The 17,003-nt window shown below is 46.5% G+C and overlaps 1 protein-coding gene across 1 annotated transcript; it reads right to left on the reverse strand.

The window, feature by feature from the left end:
* Positions 1-9,830: 9,830 nt before the first annotated feature.
* LOC123074681 (uncharacterized) lies at positions 9,831-11,137 on the reverse strand. Its single transcript, XM_044497458.1, has one exon. It carries the CDS (start codon positions 11,066-11,068, stop codon positions 10,505-10,507), a length of 564 nt encoding a protein of 187 aa, XP_044353393.1. The 5' UTR covers positions 11,069-11,137; the 3' UTR covers positions 9,831-10,504.
* Positions 11,138-17,003: the final 5,866 nt, after the last annotated feature.

Consider the following 17,003-nt stretch of genomic DNA (forward strand, 5'->3'; position numbering starts at 1 on the left):
GTACTCGCAAGCAAGGAGCTACACTACATATGCATGGGTATATGTGTAAAGGGCCATATCGGTGGACTGAACTGCAGAATGCCAGAATAAGAGGGGGATAGCTAATCCTGTCGAAGACTACGCTTCTGGCCACCTCCATCTTGCAGCATGTAGGAGAGAGTAGATGATAAGTTCACCAAGTAGCATCGTATAGCATAATCCTACCCGGCGATCCCCTCCTCGTCGCCCTGTTAGAGAGCGATTACCGGGTTGTATCTGGCACTTGGAAGGGTGTGTTTTATTAAGTATCCAGTTCTAGTTGTCATAAGGTCAAGGTACAACTCCGGGTCGTCCTTTTACCGAGGGACACGGCTATTCGAATAGATAAACTTCCCTGCAGGGGTGCACCACATAACCCAACACGCTCGATCCCATTTGGCCAGACACACTTTTCTGGGTCATGCCCGGCCGCGGAAGATCAACATGTCGCAGCCCCACCTAGGCACAACAGAGAGGTCAGCACGCCGGTCTAAATCCTATGGCGCAGGGGTCTAGGCCCATCGCCCATTGCACACCTGCACGTTGCGAGGGCGGCCGGAAGCAACCTACCCTAGCAGGCGTTCCAGTCCAATCCGGCGCGCGCCGCTCCGTCGCTGACGTCACGAAGGCTTCGGCTGATACCACGACGTCGAGTGCCCATAACTGTTCCCGCATAGTTGGTTAGTGCGTATAGGCCAGTGGCCAGACTCAGATCAAATACCAAGATCTCGTTAAGCGTGTTATTTTTAAGTATCCGCGGACGCCGACCAGGGCCAGGCCCACCTCTCTCCTAGGTGGTCTCAACCTGCCCTGTCGCTCCGTCACAAAGTAACAGTAGGGGGCCGTCAGGAACCCAGGCCCACCTCTACCGGGATGGAGCCACCTGTCCTTTCAGCCCCCTCATCAGAATCACTTGCGGGTACTCAATGAGCCGACCCGACTTTAGTCACCACATGTGTCATGTATATAAAGTATATAGTATATACCCGTGATCACCTCCCGAAGTGATCACGGCCCAGTAGTATAGCATGGCAGATGGACAAGTGTAGGGCCACTGATGGAACACTAGTATCCTATACTAAGCAGTAGGATAGCAGGTAAGGGTAACAACTGTAGCAACAATGACAGGCTATGCAACAGAATAGGATTAACTGAAATCAGTAACATGCTACACTACTCTAATGCAAGCAGTATAGAGAAGAATAGGCGATATCTGGTGATCAAGGGGGGGGGCTTGCCTAGAAGCTCTGCTGAAAAGGAAGAAGTGTCGTCGTCGACGTAGTCGATCACAGGGGCGGCATCGGTCTCGGGGTCTACCGGAGAGAAGAGGGGGAAGAAATAATAAATATAAAGCAGACAAAGCATCACAAAGCATAACATGGCAATATGCGGTGCCGGGTGTGACCTAACGTAAGGCTACACGATATAGGTGAAGGGGGAATTCAACGGGGAATGTATTCCCGGTTCCGTACCTGTGTCAGACAGATAACCGGAGGGGGAATGTTCCATGTTCAGATAGTTAGAGGCATCTGACAGGTAAACAGACCGCGTATCTGGATTCGTTGGATTTTTCTGAGCAACTTTCATGTAGAAAGCATTTTCATCGGAGTTACGGTTTAATTACTACGAATTTTCAAAGTTTAAACAATATTCTGGAATTATTAATATTAGCCTAAAAGGAATTATGATGTCAGCATTGCGTGGGGATGATGTCAGCAGTCAACAGACTCGCTGACCAGGTCAAAACTGACATGTGGGTCCAGCAGGGCCCACATGTCATGGGCAGAGAGTTAACAGAGTTTTAAAACTAACTAAACAGAGTTATTTAGTAGGTAGGTTCCGCCTGTCATGGACTAATTAACTAAACTAATTAGTTTTAATTAATAAAACGTTTAATTAGAAGATTAAGCGGCGGGGCCCGCATGTCAGCGTCACAGAGACGCCCGTCGGCACGTTGACTTGGGTCAACCCAGTCAACGGGGCCCGCCGGCAGTGACCCAGGGGAGGCCCTAGGTGTGGCACGTCAGCGGCGGCCGGCGGCACGTCGCCGGTGACGCCAAACACGGCAAAGGGCCTCGGACCTCGTCGGATTTCGCCTACGGGCAACCGTTTCGCGCGCGCGAGGGCGCGTTCGAACGAGCGGAGCAGCGCGCGTCGAACAGCGGTGGTGGCATCGCCGGAGTTGGCTGGAATCGGCGCCGGCGTCGAGGCCAGCGGCGGAGCGGCTTCGGCCGAAGACGGAAACTGCGAGGTAGCACACCTATTGAGCAAAAGAGGAGGCGGGGGGAGGATCTACGTGGTGCGGCGAGTCCAATGGGTACGAGCCCGTGACCAATGGGTCACCGGAGACGCGCCGGCGACCAAACGAGGCGGCGGTGGTTCGGGCTTCGTCGGGGTAGTGGCTACGGGCGGCTAGAGAGGGCAGGGGATGGCGCGTTCGGCGCATGAGCTCACCGCGGGAGCGTGGGGTCTAGGCAGAGGGCTCGGGGAGGTCCGGTGCAGCAGATCGGCCGCGTGGTCGTGTGGTGGCCGTCGAGGAGGAAGACGAAGGGGATCCAGCGCTGGGGTGGCTCCCGCCTTCAGGTCGTTGGTGCAGACGAAGCAGAAGACGTTCGTGGGGCTCGTGGACACATCGGGCGGTGAGGAGGGCACGGTGGCCGCGGTGGCGTAGCAACGCGGCGGCGACAGCGAGTCGGGGCGAGGTGGATCTGGAGAAGGGGGCGAGGCCAGAGGGAGAGAGGGGAGAGGGGGCGTCCAGGGGGAGTGAGTGGGTGCGGGGAGCCCGAGGGGTCGAGGGGACGTCGCCCTTATCCACCGAGGCGCCGACGGCGAGGTGGGTTCGGCGGGGACGCGACTTGGGCGCGCACGGGGTCGGGTGAACAGAGAAGACGACCGGGGAGGAAGATGGGTTGGGCCTGGTCGGGTGGGCCGAGGCCCAGGGGGAGGCCAAGGGCTCTCCCACCCCTTTGCTTTTCCTTTTCCTTTATTTTTATTTATTCTTTCCTATTTTATTTTAGTTACATTTTATTTTAGTTTTAGTAAAAAATTATCACTAACACCTAAATTGGTACTTTTAAATAAACTACTGCCACATTAATTCTTATCCCAACTAAAATAGTTTAATATTTTATAAAATTCAAAAGGCATTTATTTTATTAATTAACCTATAGTTTTAAATATTTTGAACACTTAATCATTTTATTAAATTTAGGTTTCTTCACCACTATTACCCAGGATTTATTTAGCACACTTACAACATTTTAGTTTTCACTTTTGAAAACTTTAACTGTTTGACTTGATCTTAAATTTGAATTTGGATCGGTTCTAAACTAGCACGAGATTAGCAACAGTAATCGTGGTGACGTGGCATCATTACCAGAGGGTTACTGTAGCTTGATTACCCGGGCGTCACACAACCTGCCTGAACATTATGACTCACTGGTAACCCGGCTGGCGGGACAGACGGATGACAAGGCCCAAGGCCCAGAAGGCCGGTTTATATTAATGGTGGGCCGGTTTAAGAGGAAAGGCGTGAAGAATATTTACCTTACAAGGAGTTAAGACCCGGACTTGTATCCGGTTTGTATTAGAAGGTAGACTAGTCCTAATCCTAATAGGACTTCACATGTAACCCGCCCCTTCAACTTATATAAGGAGGGGCAGTGCTCCCAAAAGACAGGCAACAAGAAATAATCTCTAGGGATAGACACAAAGAGCCAGTTTACCGGCGACTCCTTCATGATAATAATGAGACCTAGCCACAAACAGCATGTAGGGTTGTTACCGGATGATGTTTCCGGGGCCCGAAGCTGTCTAAACCTTTGTCTTGTGTTGCGTTTCTCGTCCCGATCAACCCCTCTCAAGCTACCGCATAGATGTGTTGGCCTCGCGACTAAGTCCTGACACTAAGGACATCTGCCGTGACAAATCCATGATAGTGTTGGTCACATGACGATGTGAACTATTGGTGTTAAATCACATGACGATGTGAACTAGATTATTGACTCTAGTGCAAGTGGGAGACTGAAGGAAATATGCCCTAGAGGCAATAATAAAGTTGTTATTTATATTTCCTTAAATCATGATAAATATCTATTATTCATGCTAGAATTGTACTAACCGGAAACTTAGTACATGTGTGAATACATAGACAAAACAGAGTGTCCCTAGTATGCCTCTACTTGACTAGCTCATTCATCAAAGATGGTTAAGTTTCTTGACCATGGACATATGTTGTCATTTGATGAACGGGATCACATCATTAGGAGAATGATGTGATGGACAAGACCCATCCATTAGCTTAGCATAATGATCGTTAAGTTTTATTGCTATTGCTTTCTTCATGACTTATACATGTTCCTCTGACTATGAGATTATGCAACTCCCGAATACCGGAGGAACACCTTGTGTGCTATCAAACATCACAACGTAACTAGGTGATTATAAAGATGCTCTACAGGTGTCTCCGAAGGTGTTTGTTGGGTTGTCATAGATCAAGATTAGGATTTGTCACTCCATGTATTGGAGAGGTATCTTTGGGCCCTCTCGGTAATGCACATCACTATAAGCCTTGCAAGCAATGTGACTAATGAGTTAGTTGCGGGATGATGCATTACGGAACGAGTAAAGAGACTTGCCGGTAACGGGATTGAACTAGGTATGATGATACCAACGATCGAATCTCGGGCAAGTAACATACCGATGACAAAGGGAATAACGTATGTTGTTATGTGGTTTGACCGATAAAGATCTTCGTAGAATATGTAGGAGCCAATATGAGCATCCAGGTTCCACTATTGGTTATTGACCGGAGATGTGTCTCGGTCATGTCTACATAGTTGTTGAACCCGTAGGGTCCGCACGCTTAACGTTCGATGACGATTTGTATTATGAGTTATGTGTTTTGGTGACCGAAGTTTGTTCGGAGTCCCGGATGAGATCACAGACATGACGACGAGTCTTTAAATGCTCGAGAGGTAAAGATTCATATATTGGAAGGTTATATTCGAACAACGGAATGGTTCCGAGTGATTCGGATATTTTACCGGAGTACCTGAGGGTTACCGGAACCCCCCGGGAGAAGTATTGGGCCTATTGGGCCTTATTGGAAGAGAGGAGAAAGGCCACGTGGGAGGGGCGCCCCCCCCCTTGCCCAAACCGAATTGGACTAGGGGAGGGGGGTGGCCCCCTCTTTCCTTCTCCCTCTCTCTCCCTTCCCCTTTTCCCTCTCCAGTGGAAGGAAGGAGGGGGGCCGAATCCTACTTGGACTAGGAGTCCAAGTAGGACTCCCCCCTTATGGAGCGCCCCCTTAGGCCGGCCACCTCCTCCCCCCCCCTTATATACGGAGGCGGGGGGGGCACCCCAAAGGCACAACAGACATCTCTTAGCCGTGTGGGGTGCCCCCCTCCATAGTTTACCACCTCGGTCATATCGTCGTATTGCTTAGGTGAAGCCCTGCGCCAGTAACTTCATCATCACCGTCACCACGCCGTCATGCCGATGAAACTCTCCCTCGTCCTCAACTGGATCAAGATCTCGAGGGACGGCATCGTGTTGAATGTGTGCTGAACACAGAGGTGCCGTACGTTCGGTACTTGGATCGGTTGGATCGTGAAGACGTTCGACTACATCAACCGCGTTACTAAATGCTTCCGCTTTCGGTCTACGAGGGTACGTGGACACACTCTCCCTGCTCGTTGCTATGCTTCTCCTAGATAGATCTTGCGTGATCGTAGGAATTTTTTTGAATTTCTACGTTCCCAACAGAGATTGCTAGTGGATTAGAGGACAAAGTCACTAAGGAGGAGGAGTGGGTCTCTCGGCATTGCCCATGGACAGATTCAGACATCGATCAGCCTACGGCTTCTGCTGATGACGGAGGCGCTGGCGACCATGCGGGGCTGTGATGATGGGTTTTCTCGGCTTTGCTATCACCTGTGGTCGTAGTAGCACTCTCTTCTTTTGTTTGGTGCCTTGATGCCAAAGGGGGAGAGAGTTTAGGGATTTGCCGAGTTGCAAGTGTTTATTTGCCGTGTCTTTCTCTCTCGCAAACTCTTGTGTCCTTTGCTTTGGTTTGAGTTGTGCTCGTGAGACCTGGTTACTCTGTCATATGGTGTGAGACATATGCTACCCTACCTTATTATTATCTAATGTGTGTCTAGTTATTTGGTAGTATGTGAGTTGCATGCTTAAACTTATGTTTCTATTATGATCACTTACTACTCCTTGCCTCCCAGCTTATATTCTCTTATTATGGAGGCAAGTGTTGTCAGTCTATAAAATATAGGGGGAGTGTTCCTAATGTACATGTGTACTTTGCATTCCAAAAGCACTCCTAATTAAGTGCACACATCTAGTGGGAGCCCGTCAATATTTTATAGTCTCTGGGGTTTGCTTATTCTCTTCTTATATCTCTATGCAAATCCCGTGTTGTCATCAGTACACCAAAAAAGGGGGAGATTATTAGGGCATGTATCTCTAATTGGTTTTGGTGATTGATGACAATACTTTTGTGGACTAATCGTGTGTTTTGAGCTTTCAGATATTTATTCATTGGCACAAGACGATTCATTTCCCCTCTGAGCTCAAGGTGAAGACGGTGTAGTCTCTTTCGGTTCGGTTTTGGTGGACTTGAGTCATAGGAGGCATCGTACTATCAAGAGGGGGTCCGTATCGGAAAGGCTAGGGTGGAATCAACACGTACACATCTTTCTCGCACCCCCAGCTCCTTTCCTCTTCCTTGGAGTATACCGTTATCGCGGAAGTGACACTTGGGAGGAGCCAGCGGTAGTACCACCGGGCCCGAGCAGTTGTACCGCTGATAGCCTCAAGCGGTAGTACCGCTGTTTCACAGCGGTAGTACCGCTCGTGGCCATCAGCGGCAGTACGGCTCCAGTTCCGAGCTGGTACTGCCTCGATTCGAGGGCGTCGCTTCTCGTGTCGGGTTAGGCGGCAGTAGGCGCAATCGTACCGCTTGCAAGTGGTAGTACCGTCCTACCACCGCTAGTAGTGCCGCTCGGGGGCTCTCTCTCCCCTGCCCCTTCTATCTACTCTCTGTGCGCAGCCCTAGCGGTACTACCGCTGGGCCAAGCGGCAGTACTGCTACCTAGTGCAGTAGTACCGATCCCATGATACCGCTCTCTGCGGGCTGAGTTGTGGGATAACGGTTGGATTTGTTTCCCCACTATAAAAGGAGGTCTTCTCCCCAAGAAGACCTACCTCTTTTCCCCCAAGCTCCATTGTTGCTCCAAAGCTCATTTTTGCCCGATCTCTCTCCCTAGCCAATCAAACTTGTTGATTTTCTAGGGATTGGTTGAGAAGGTCCGGATCTACACTTCCACCAAGAGAAATTTGATTCCCCCCACTAATCCCTTGCGGATCTTGTTACTCTTGGTTGTTTGAGCACCCTAGACGGTTGAAGTCACCTCGGAGCCACATTCCATTATGGTGAAGCTCCATGGCATTGTTGGGAGCCTCCAATCAAGTTGTGGAGATTGCCCCAACCTTGTTTGTAAAGGTTCGGTTGCCGCCTTCAAAGGCACCACTAGTGGAATCACGGCATCTCACATTGTGTGAGGGCGTGAGGAGAAAACCGTGGCCCTAGTGGCTTCTTGGGGAGCATTGTGCCTCTACACTGCTCCAACGGAGACGTACTCCCCCCCCCCCCAAAGGGAAGGAACTTCGGTAACACATCCTCGTCTCCACCGACTCCACTTGTGGTTATCTCTTCCCTTTACTTTGTGCAAGTTATGTTGTGTTGTATCCTTTGCTTGCACTTGTTGTTGTTGTTGTTGTTGTTGTTTGCATCATATAGGTTGCTCACCTAGTTGCACATCTAGACAATCTATTTGTTGCCAAACCTAATTTGTTAAGAAAAGATAAATATTGGTAGTTGCCTATTCACCCCTCCCCCCCCCCCCCCTCTAGTCAACCATATCGATCCTTTTATAAAGAAAAATATTTAAATGGGTTTATGTCCAAAATCTGAGAGTGAACATATTATTCTAGAATGTACCTTTAGGAAGTTTATTGTATTTTAGAAGCTCGGAGATGTGCCGTTAAAAATATATGAAGTGTGCAATGCACGGGGTTTTAACCCGAATAAAAAGTTTTGCCAAGAGCCTATAAATTCAGTGATTCAATGACCCATGTAGAGTTTGACTTACCTAGATAATCAAAACTTCTAGATCTCCTCACTGTTGTCATTTTTTGTTTGTTTGTTGGGGCCGGTGCATTTCTAGGTTTGTAGATCTTTTTTCCTTCTTTCAAGAAACAACACAGAAAGAATTCCGTGATGGAATAGAAACATGCAATAAATAAATTTCCTTCTCGGAAAGATGATGGAGAAATACATCAAAATTTTCTTTCAAAAGAACATGACAGAAATACGCATGAAACTACATAAGCATTTGCCCATGAAATCACCAACGAAATCACCAATGGCCACTATTCCACAGCCTCGACATACAGGGCTCAGTTTCTTGGCTTGGTGGACACGGATATGAATCAAAATGTGTGGAAGATCTGGGCGCCCCCAAAGTGTATGTTTTTCGCTTGGCTTATTATCAACAATAGAATTTGGACGGCTGACAGACTCCTCCGCCGTGGGTGGCCGAATTGCAATCTCCGCCCGCTATGCCAACAAGTTCCGGAATCGGCGGCCCACCTCCTTTTCCAATGTCGGTATACCATTCGAGTCTGGGGCATGATCAAAGGTTGGCTTGCGCTTCATGATGTTCGACCCGATGAGTGGATTGTTCTGGACTCGGTTAAGGATTGGTGGACTCGGAATGCCACAAAGCAAACTCCAGGCCGCTTATCTCGCTGATGATGCTCATCTCTTGGGAAATATGGAAGGAACGAAATGCTCGAGTTTTCCGCAACACTGCAGTCCCGGTGGGAGTGTTGGTCGCTAAGATCAAAGAGGAGTGCTCGCTTTGGAGCTTTGCAGGAGCAAAACATTTAAGTAACATTATGCCGCGAGAGTGATGTGTTGTATTCTGGCCTTCGGCCTTAAACTGTAAACCTTCTCTCTTAATCAATGAAAATGGCAAATCTTTTGCCTCGTTTCAAAAAAAATGTTTTATTAACATGTCAATGGAAGTTATTGGCTGGGCTGCCCAGGTTCGCCGTTAGGTGGCTCCACGTTGCACGTATATATGAATCCTTTAGACAAAGAAATGTCGTTTCTCGTTGTTGAGTTATTATATAACAAAAGGCAAATTTGAAGTTGCTATTAACGAAACAAAACAAGAAAGCAAAAGCAGAAAATAGAATTATACCCATGGGTAAGTGAGAATTGCGGGGGAGGATTTGTGGTACACAAGTGCGGGGGCACGCATGTCCCTGGTGGCTGTTTTTATTCTGGCTTCTGGTTTTCAAAGTTTTATATATTTTAAGCAAAATAAATAAATAAAGTTTTGTTTTCATATTCGTGTTTCTCGTGACCAGTGCTTTCAAATAAAATCCATTTTGAATGTGTTTTGATGACTCTCAAAAAATATGTTATGTTTCAATGTTAAACCTTAGTACGAGTGATCGATAAAAAACAATTATTTTGTGTCTACGAGCGACGAAAAAAATTGCTTAAAACATATCTGAAACTAGTCGAAACTTGACAGTTTTAGATGCAAAAACCGAAACTTAAATTTTTTAAGGGATTTTCTTTTTTACTGTACCCTCGTGTGTGATTGAGCTACTACACGAATCCGAGGCAAAATGAGCGGGTGATGGGACTTGACAGGTGAGTGCACCCGCACTTAAGTGCTCCTGCGCATTTTCATGAGAAATGCTCGATCTCCTTGACTCATTGATAAAAGAAAATGTTGGATCTCCTTGATTCATTAATCAATTGTCCATCATATTTTTTGGGTTCAATGGCCCTTCCATCGCTCAAAAATACATAAAAAGGGAGGCAGCAAATTTACACGTGGTTAAAAAAGGGGATAAAAGAATACGAGAGAAGGCCTTTGCCATCTCTCGGTTTGTTAGAGGACGCGGATTTTTACAGCTCAGGTTTCTGGACACTCCTTATCCTTACCCTCCAACATTGCTTTAAGATTTGTGCTAGACAACCAACTTTGTACATTAGATTTTCTCTTTTTTGTTTCTTCAAAATAAAACAACATATGAACTTCAAACTTTGCAAGACACCAAAACGTTCTAACTAGAATGTGAGAAAAAACTTTCAGATTGTTTCGTTAAACATAAATATACGAAATTAGATTTTTTTTATTAAAAAATGTACTTTTTAGTATTTATATTGCACAAAAAATTCTAAAAGTTTTTTTCCCACATTCTAATAAGAATGTTTTGTTGAGCTGCCAAGTTTGAAGTTCATATGTTGTTCTATATGGGAGAAACAAAAAAGACAAATATACTCGCACGAATCGCGATGAAAAAATAAGTGGCTAGATAAGGGGGTGTAGGAAAGCCTATGCTTTCTCAAATGTTAACCGTTTGTTAGATGGCCACTTGACTTGTAGCATTAGCATGCTAGTGCGGCGTAGCTCTCCTCCTGTATGGTCTCCAACGTCGGTCGCCGCCTCGACAGGCGACTGCCGCTAATCTGTTGCTTGAGCTCCCCGATCTCCGCCGCAGCCGCCTCGTCGTCCACGGCCATCTCATCCAACCGCGGCGCCCTGACCGGCGCGAGGTCCGCCTCGGCGGCAACGGAAGCCACCTCAGGCGGCGCCACGACGATGGCCGCTACCTTGGCCGAGGCAGGCCTCCGGACGTGAGCTTCCCTGGCGAAAACGGCAGCCAGGCGCGCCACGTCGGCGGGCGCGGCCTTGGAGCCGAGCCGCTTCATGGGGAAGGCGGCGTAGACTCCCCCGAGCTCGAGTTCCTCGTCAGCCGCAAGCGCCTCGATCCGGCGCCCCGCCTGCAGCGCGCTCGCGTCGGCCAGGAAATGGCCCGGCGCCTCGAGCATCAGCTCCGCCGCCGTCGCCGGGGGCCTGACCAGCCTCAGCCCGCCATCGGGGAGCACGATCCTGACGTCCTTGGCCGCCCCGGGGATCCTGGCCAGCGTGCAGGACGCGAAGTTCCCCATGCCGAAGAGAGCCAGAGATAGGATAAAGGCGAAGACAGAGTGCAAGGAATGAGAGTTGTGATGGTTGGTTCGGCGTGTGTGCGTGCGCTGCGTGGAATCGGTTGCGCGGGAGATATATACTGGAGGAAACGCGTGATATAATAGGAGCATTCTGAGACGCAGATGTTTGGTACATGTGTGTACATACGCTTTACTAGTAAGGTACACGTGCATTACACGCATAAGATTTGATAACCAAATTATAAATAAATACCACACTATAGCATGTAAGTTTTAAGTCATATATGCATGATATATATGTTCGTTTAATTCTTATAGTTCATCTCATTCAAAATCAGTTAGTTTTGCAAAAATGTTAATATATTTTAAGATTCATGGATATTATTCATTGTAAAGCATAAAGTAAAAACAAATAATGTCAATTCATTTAAAAAAAAGTTTGACCAATTATGATATGAAAGATTTTAGAATAAAGGAGAAGTGTTTGTGTTTTGAAGTTTGTGCATTATGCTTAAGTTCAACCATGGAGTCTTCGATTGTACATGTGGCGGAATCTGGTGGAATGTAGATGATATCCAACGGCCAGTTGTGCTCGGATTTGCCATCTCTGCACCGTTGGATTGGCTTCATCCAACGACCAACTTTCAAAGTTATTCAGATATAGATATGAAAAAATAGTAATTAAATAAAAATTCAAAAATTCTGAAAATATTTTCAAAATAAACTTGATCTTTCATTGAACTTGTATAAAAAAATCCACAAAAAGGAAAAAAAAAACCGTTGACTTCTTTTCAAGAAAAACGAAATTTTCGATCAAAATAGTGTGAACAGTGACTTATAACAGTAAATATTTTTTATATTTTTACCCTGAAGCCAACATTGGGTTTTTGTTCATGAGAATTTATATACTGGTGCAAAAAAGAAGTCACGATTATTCCAAAAAAACTTCTAAACATTTTACTTTTTGTAAAAAATAATCTCATATAAGGTATATATACACCCAGGAACCAAGGGGTATTTCCGCAGCATACTGCTAGTATTTAGTTTTTTTTTTCAAGTGGATGGTAGTACTTAGTTTGACCGTGTGTGTACATGGGCTTATGTCCAAATTTTCAGAGTGGGCATATTACTCCATCCAGAATGTAACTCTAAGAAATTTATTTATATTATAGAGATGTGCCTTTAAATATAGGTATTAATGGCCTGCTTAATTTGATGCAAACGTTTGGCATTCCATTGTTTGTGCAAAAAAAAACACCGAGCTTATGAATAATTGCTAAATATTGGTAAATTTTGATTTACTAAATGTTGCCTTGCCAAAATATTGGCTAGATATTTTTTAGTTGTAAACCAAACATTCACCGCCAAATGCACGTGTTTTTAATCAAAATAAAAAATTTATCATAAGCCTACCAATTCCGTGATGCAGTGACCTATGTAGAGTTTGCATAATCGAAACTTCTAGCTCTTTTTGTCATTGTGACCTATTCCATTTTTGTTGGGGCCGATGCATTCTGTATTGTACAAATACTTTTTTTCCTTCCTTCTTTAATATATATAAAACAACGCGGAAAGAATTCCGTGTTCTCAAGAAAAACATGAATAACCAAATTTCCTCTTTGAAATGATGAGAAAGAGATACCTAACTATATATTTTTGTTCAAAAGAACATGAGAGAAATACTTGTGAAACTATATAGTATGAATCCTTTAGATAAAGAAGGATCGTTTTGTGTTGTTGATTGATAACAAAATGAAGTTTTCAAGTTGCTATTCATAAATAAAAAAGACTATACTAGTGCTTCTACTGCCCATGGGTAAGTGAGAATCAGTCGATCTCCTTGATTCATTATCATTAATAAAACAATCATAAAGATTTTGGGTGATCATTGATGGAAATATGCCCTAGAGGCAATAATAAATGGTTATTATTATATTTCTTTGTTCATGATAATCGTCTATTATTCATGCTATAATTGTATTGTCTGGAAATCGTAATACATGTGTGAATGCATAGACCACAACGTGTCCCTAGTAAGCCTCTAGTTGACTAGCTCGTTGATCAACAGATAGTCATGGTTTCCTGACTATGGACATTGGATGTCATTGATAACGGGATCACATCATTAGGAGAATGATGTGATGGACAAGACCCAATCCTAAGCATAGCATAAAAGATCGTGTAGTTTCGTTTGCTAGAGCTTTTCCAATGTCAAGTATCTTTTCCTTAGACCATGAGATCGTGCAACTCCCGGATACCGTAGGAGTGCTTTGGGTGTGCCAAACGTCACAACGTAACTGGGTGACTATAAAGGTGCACTACGGGTATCTCCGAAAGTGTCTGTTGGGTTGGCACGGATCGAGACTGGGATTTGTCACTCCGTGTGACGGAGAGGTATCTCTGGGCCCACTCGGTAATGCATCATCATAATGAGCTCTATGTGACTAAGGCGTTGGTCACGGGATCATGCATTGTGGTACGAGTAAAGAGACTTGCCGGTAACGAGATTGAACAAGGTATTGGGATACCGACGATCGAATCTCGGGCAAGTAACATACCGATTGACAAAGGGAATTGCATACGGGATTGATTGAATCCTCGACACCGTGGTTCATCCGATGAGATCATCGTGGAACATGTGAGAGCCAACATGGGTATCCAGATCCCGCTGTTGGTTATTGACCGGAGAGGCGTCTCGGTCATTTCTGCATGTCTCCCGAACCCGTAGGGTCTACACACTTAAGGTTCGGTGACGCTAGGGTTGTAGAGATATGTGTATGCGGAAACCCGAAAGTTGTTCGGAGTCCCGGATGAGATCCCGGACGTCACGAGAGGTTCCGGAATGGTCCGGAGGTGAATAATTATATATAGGAAGTCAAGTTTCGGCCACCGGGAAAGTTTCGGGGCTTACCGGTATTGTACCGGGACCACCGGAAGGGTCCCGGGGGTCCACCGGGTGGGGCCATCTATCCCGGAGGGCCCCGTGGGCTGAAAGTGGAAGGGAACCAGCCCTTAGTGGGCTGGGGCGCCCCCCTTGGGCCTCCCCCCATGCGCCTAGGGTTGGGAACCCTAGGGTGGGGGGGTTTCCCCTTGCCTTGGGGGGCAAGGCAACCCCTTCCCCCCTTTGGCCGCCGCCCCCCCCCCCCTTGAGATCCCATCTCTAGGGCCGGCGCCCCCCCAGGGGGCCTATATAAAGGGGGGGAGGGAGGGCAGCAACCTACAGCCTTGGGCGCCTCCCTCTCCCCCTGCTACACCTCTCCGTCTCGCAGAAGCTCGGCGAAGCCCTGCCGGAGACCCGCTATATCCACCACCACGCCGTCGTGCTATTGGATCTCCATCAACCTCTCCTTCCCCCTTGCTGGATCAAGAAGGAGGAGACGTCGCTGCACCGTACGTGTGTTGAACGCGGAGGTGCCGTCCGTTCGGCACTCGGTCATCGGTGATTTGGATCACGGCAAGTACGACTCCGTCATCCACGTTCATTGGAACGCTTCCGCTCGCGATCTACAAGGGTATGTAGATGCACTCCCTTCCCCTCGTTGCTAGTATACTCCATAGATGCATCTTGGTGAGCGTAGGAAAATTTTAAATTATGCTACGATTCCCAACAGTGGCATCATGAGCCAGGCCTATGTGTAGTTGCTATGCACGAGTAGAACACAAAGCAGTTGTGGGCGTTGAGTTTGCCAATTCTTCTTGCCGCTACTAGTCGTTTCTTGTTTCGGCGGCATTGTAGGATGAAGCGGCCCGGACCGACCTTACACGTACGCTTACGTGAGACAGGTTCCACCGATTGACATGCACTAGTTGCATAAGGTGGCTAGCGGGTGTCTGTCTCTCCTACTTTAGTCGGAACGGATTCGATGAAAAGGGTCCTTATGAAGGGTAAATAGAAATTGGCAAATCACGTTGTGGTCATACGTAGGTAAGAAAACGTTCTTGCTAGAAACCTACAAACCACGTAAAAAACTTGCAACAACAATTAGAGGACGTCTAACTTGTTTTTTGCAGCAAGTGCTATGTGATGTGATATGGCCAGAAGATGTGACGAATGACATATGTGATGTATGAGATTGATCATATTCTTGTAATAGGAATCACGACTTGCATGTCGATGAGTATGACAACCGGCAGGAGCCATAGGAGTTGTCTTTATTATTTTGCATGACCTGCGTGTCATTGAATAACGCCATGTAAATTACTTTACTTTGTTGCTAAACGCGTTAGCCATAGAAGTAGAAGTAATCGTTGGTGTGACGACTTCATGAAGACACAATGATGGAGATCATGATGATGGAGATCATGGTGTCATGCCGGTGACGAAGATGATCATGGTGCCCCGAAGATGGAGATCAAAGGAGTATAATGATATTGGCCATATCATGTCACTATTTGATTGCATGTGATGTTTATCATGTTTTTGCATCTTATTTGCTTAGAACAACGGTAGTAAGTAAGATGATCCCTTATGATAATTTCAAGAAAGTGTTCACCCTAACTGTGCACCGTTGCGAAGGTTCGTTGTTTCGAAGCACCACGTGATGATCGGGTGTGATAGATTCTAACGTTCGAATACAACGGGTGTTGACGAGCCTAGCATGTACAGACATGGCCTCGGAACACACGCAATACACTTAGGTTGACTTGACGAGCCTAGCATGTACAGACATGGCCTCGGAACACGGAGGACCGAAAGGTCGAGCATGAGTCGTATAGAAGATACGATCAACATGGAGATGTTCACCGATCTTGACTAGTCCGTCTCACGTGATGATCGGACACGGCCTAGTTAAACTCGAATCATGTTTCACTTAGATGACGAGAGGGATGTCTATCTGAGTGGGAGTTCATTAAATAATTTAATTAGATGAACTTAATTATCATGAACTTAGTCTAAAATCTTTACACTATGTCTTGTAGATCAAATGGCCAACGTTGTCCTCAATTTCAACACATTCCTAGAGAAAACCAAGCTGAAAGATGATGGCAGCAACTATACGGACTGGGTCCGGAACCTGAGGATCATCCTCATAGTAGCCAAGAAAGATTATGTCTTAGAAGCACCGCTAGGTGATGCACCAATCCCAAAGAACCAAGACGTTATGAACGCTTGGCAGCAGCGTGCTGATGATTACTCCCTCGTTCAGTGCGGCATGCTTTATAGCTTAGAACCGGGTCTCCAAAAGCGTTTTGAGAAACATGGAGCATATGAGATGTTCGAGGAGCTGAAATTGGTTTTCCAAGCTCATGCCCGGGTCGAGAGATATGATGTCTCCGACAAGTTCTTCAGCTGTAAAATGGAGGAGAATAGTTCTGTTAGTGAGCACATACTCAGAATGTCTGGGTTGCACAACCGCTTGTCTCAGCTGGGAGTTAATCTCCTGGATGACGCGGTCATTGACAGAATCCTCCAGTCGCTTCCACCAAGCTACAAGAGCTTTGTGATGAACTACAATATGCAGGGGATGGAAAAGACCATTCTTGAGGTATATTCAATGCTGAAATCAGCGGAAGGGGAGATCAGAAAAGAACATCAAGTGTTGATGGTGAATAAAACCACTAAGTTCAAGAAGGGCAAGGGTAAGAAGAACTTCAAGAAGGACGGCAAGGGAGTTGCCGCGCCCGGTAAGCCAGTTACTGGGAAGAAGTCAAAGAATGGGCCCAAGCCCGAGACTGAGTGCTTTTATTGCAAGGGAAGTGGTCACTGGAAGCGGAACTGCCCCAAATACTTAGCGGACAAGAAGAAGGCCGGCAACACCAAAGGTATATGTGATATACATGTAATTGATGTGTACCTTACCAGTACTCGTAGTAGCTCCTGGGTATTTGATACCGGTGCGGTTGCTCATATTTGTAACTCAAAACAGGAACTACGGAATAAACAGAGACTGGCGAAGGACGAGGTGACGATGCGCGTCGGGAATGGTTCCAAGGT

Source organism: Triticum aestivum, chromosome 3D (assembly GCF_018294505.1).
Source record: "Triticum aestivum cultivar Chinese Spring chromosome 3D, IWGSC CS RefSeq v2.1, whole genome shotgun sequence".
In the NCBI taxonomy this organism is placed as follows: domain Eukaryota; kingdom Viridiplantae; phylum Streptophyta; class Magnoliopsida; order Poales; family Poaceae; genus Triticum; species Triticum aestivum.

Bases quoted from the DNA above. Each gene is read 5' to 3' on its own strand.
- LOC123074681 (XM_044497458.1), bottom strand. From the start codon at position 11,068: ATGGGGAACTTCGCGTCCTGCACGCTGGCCAGGATCCCCGGGGCGGCC.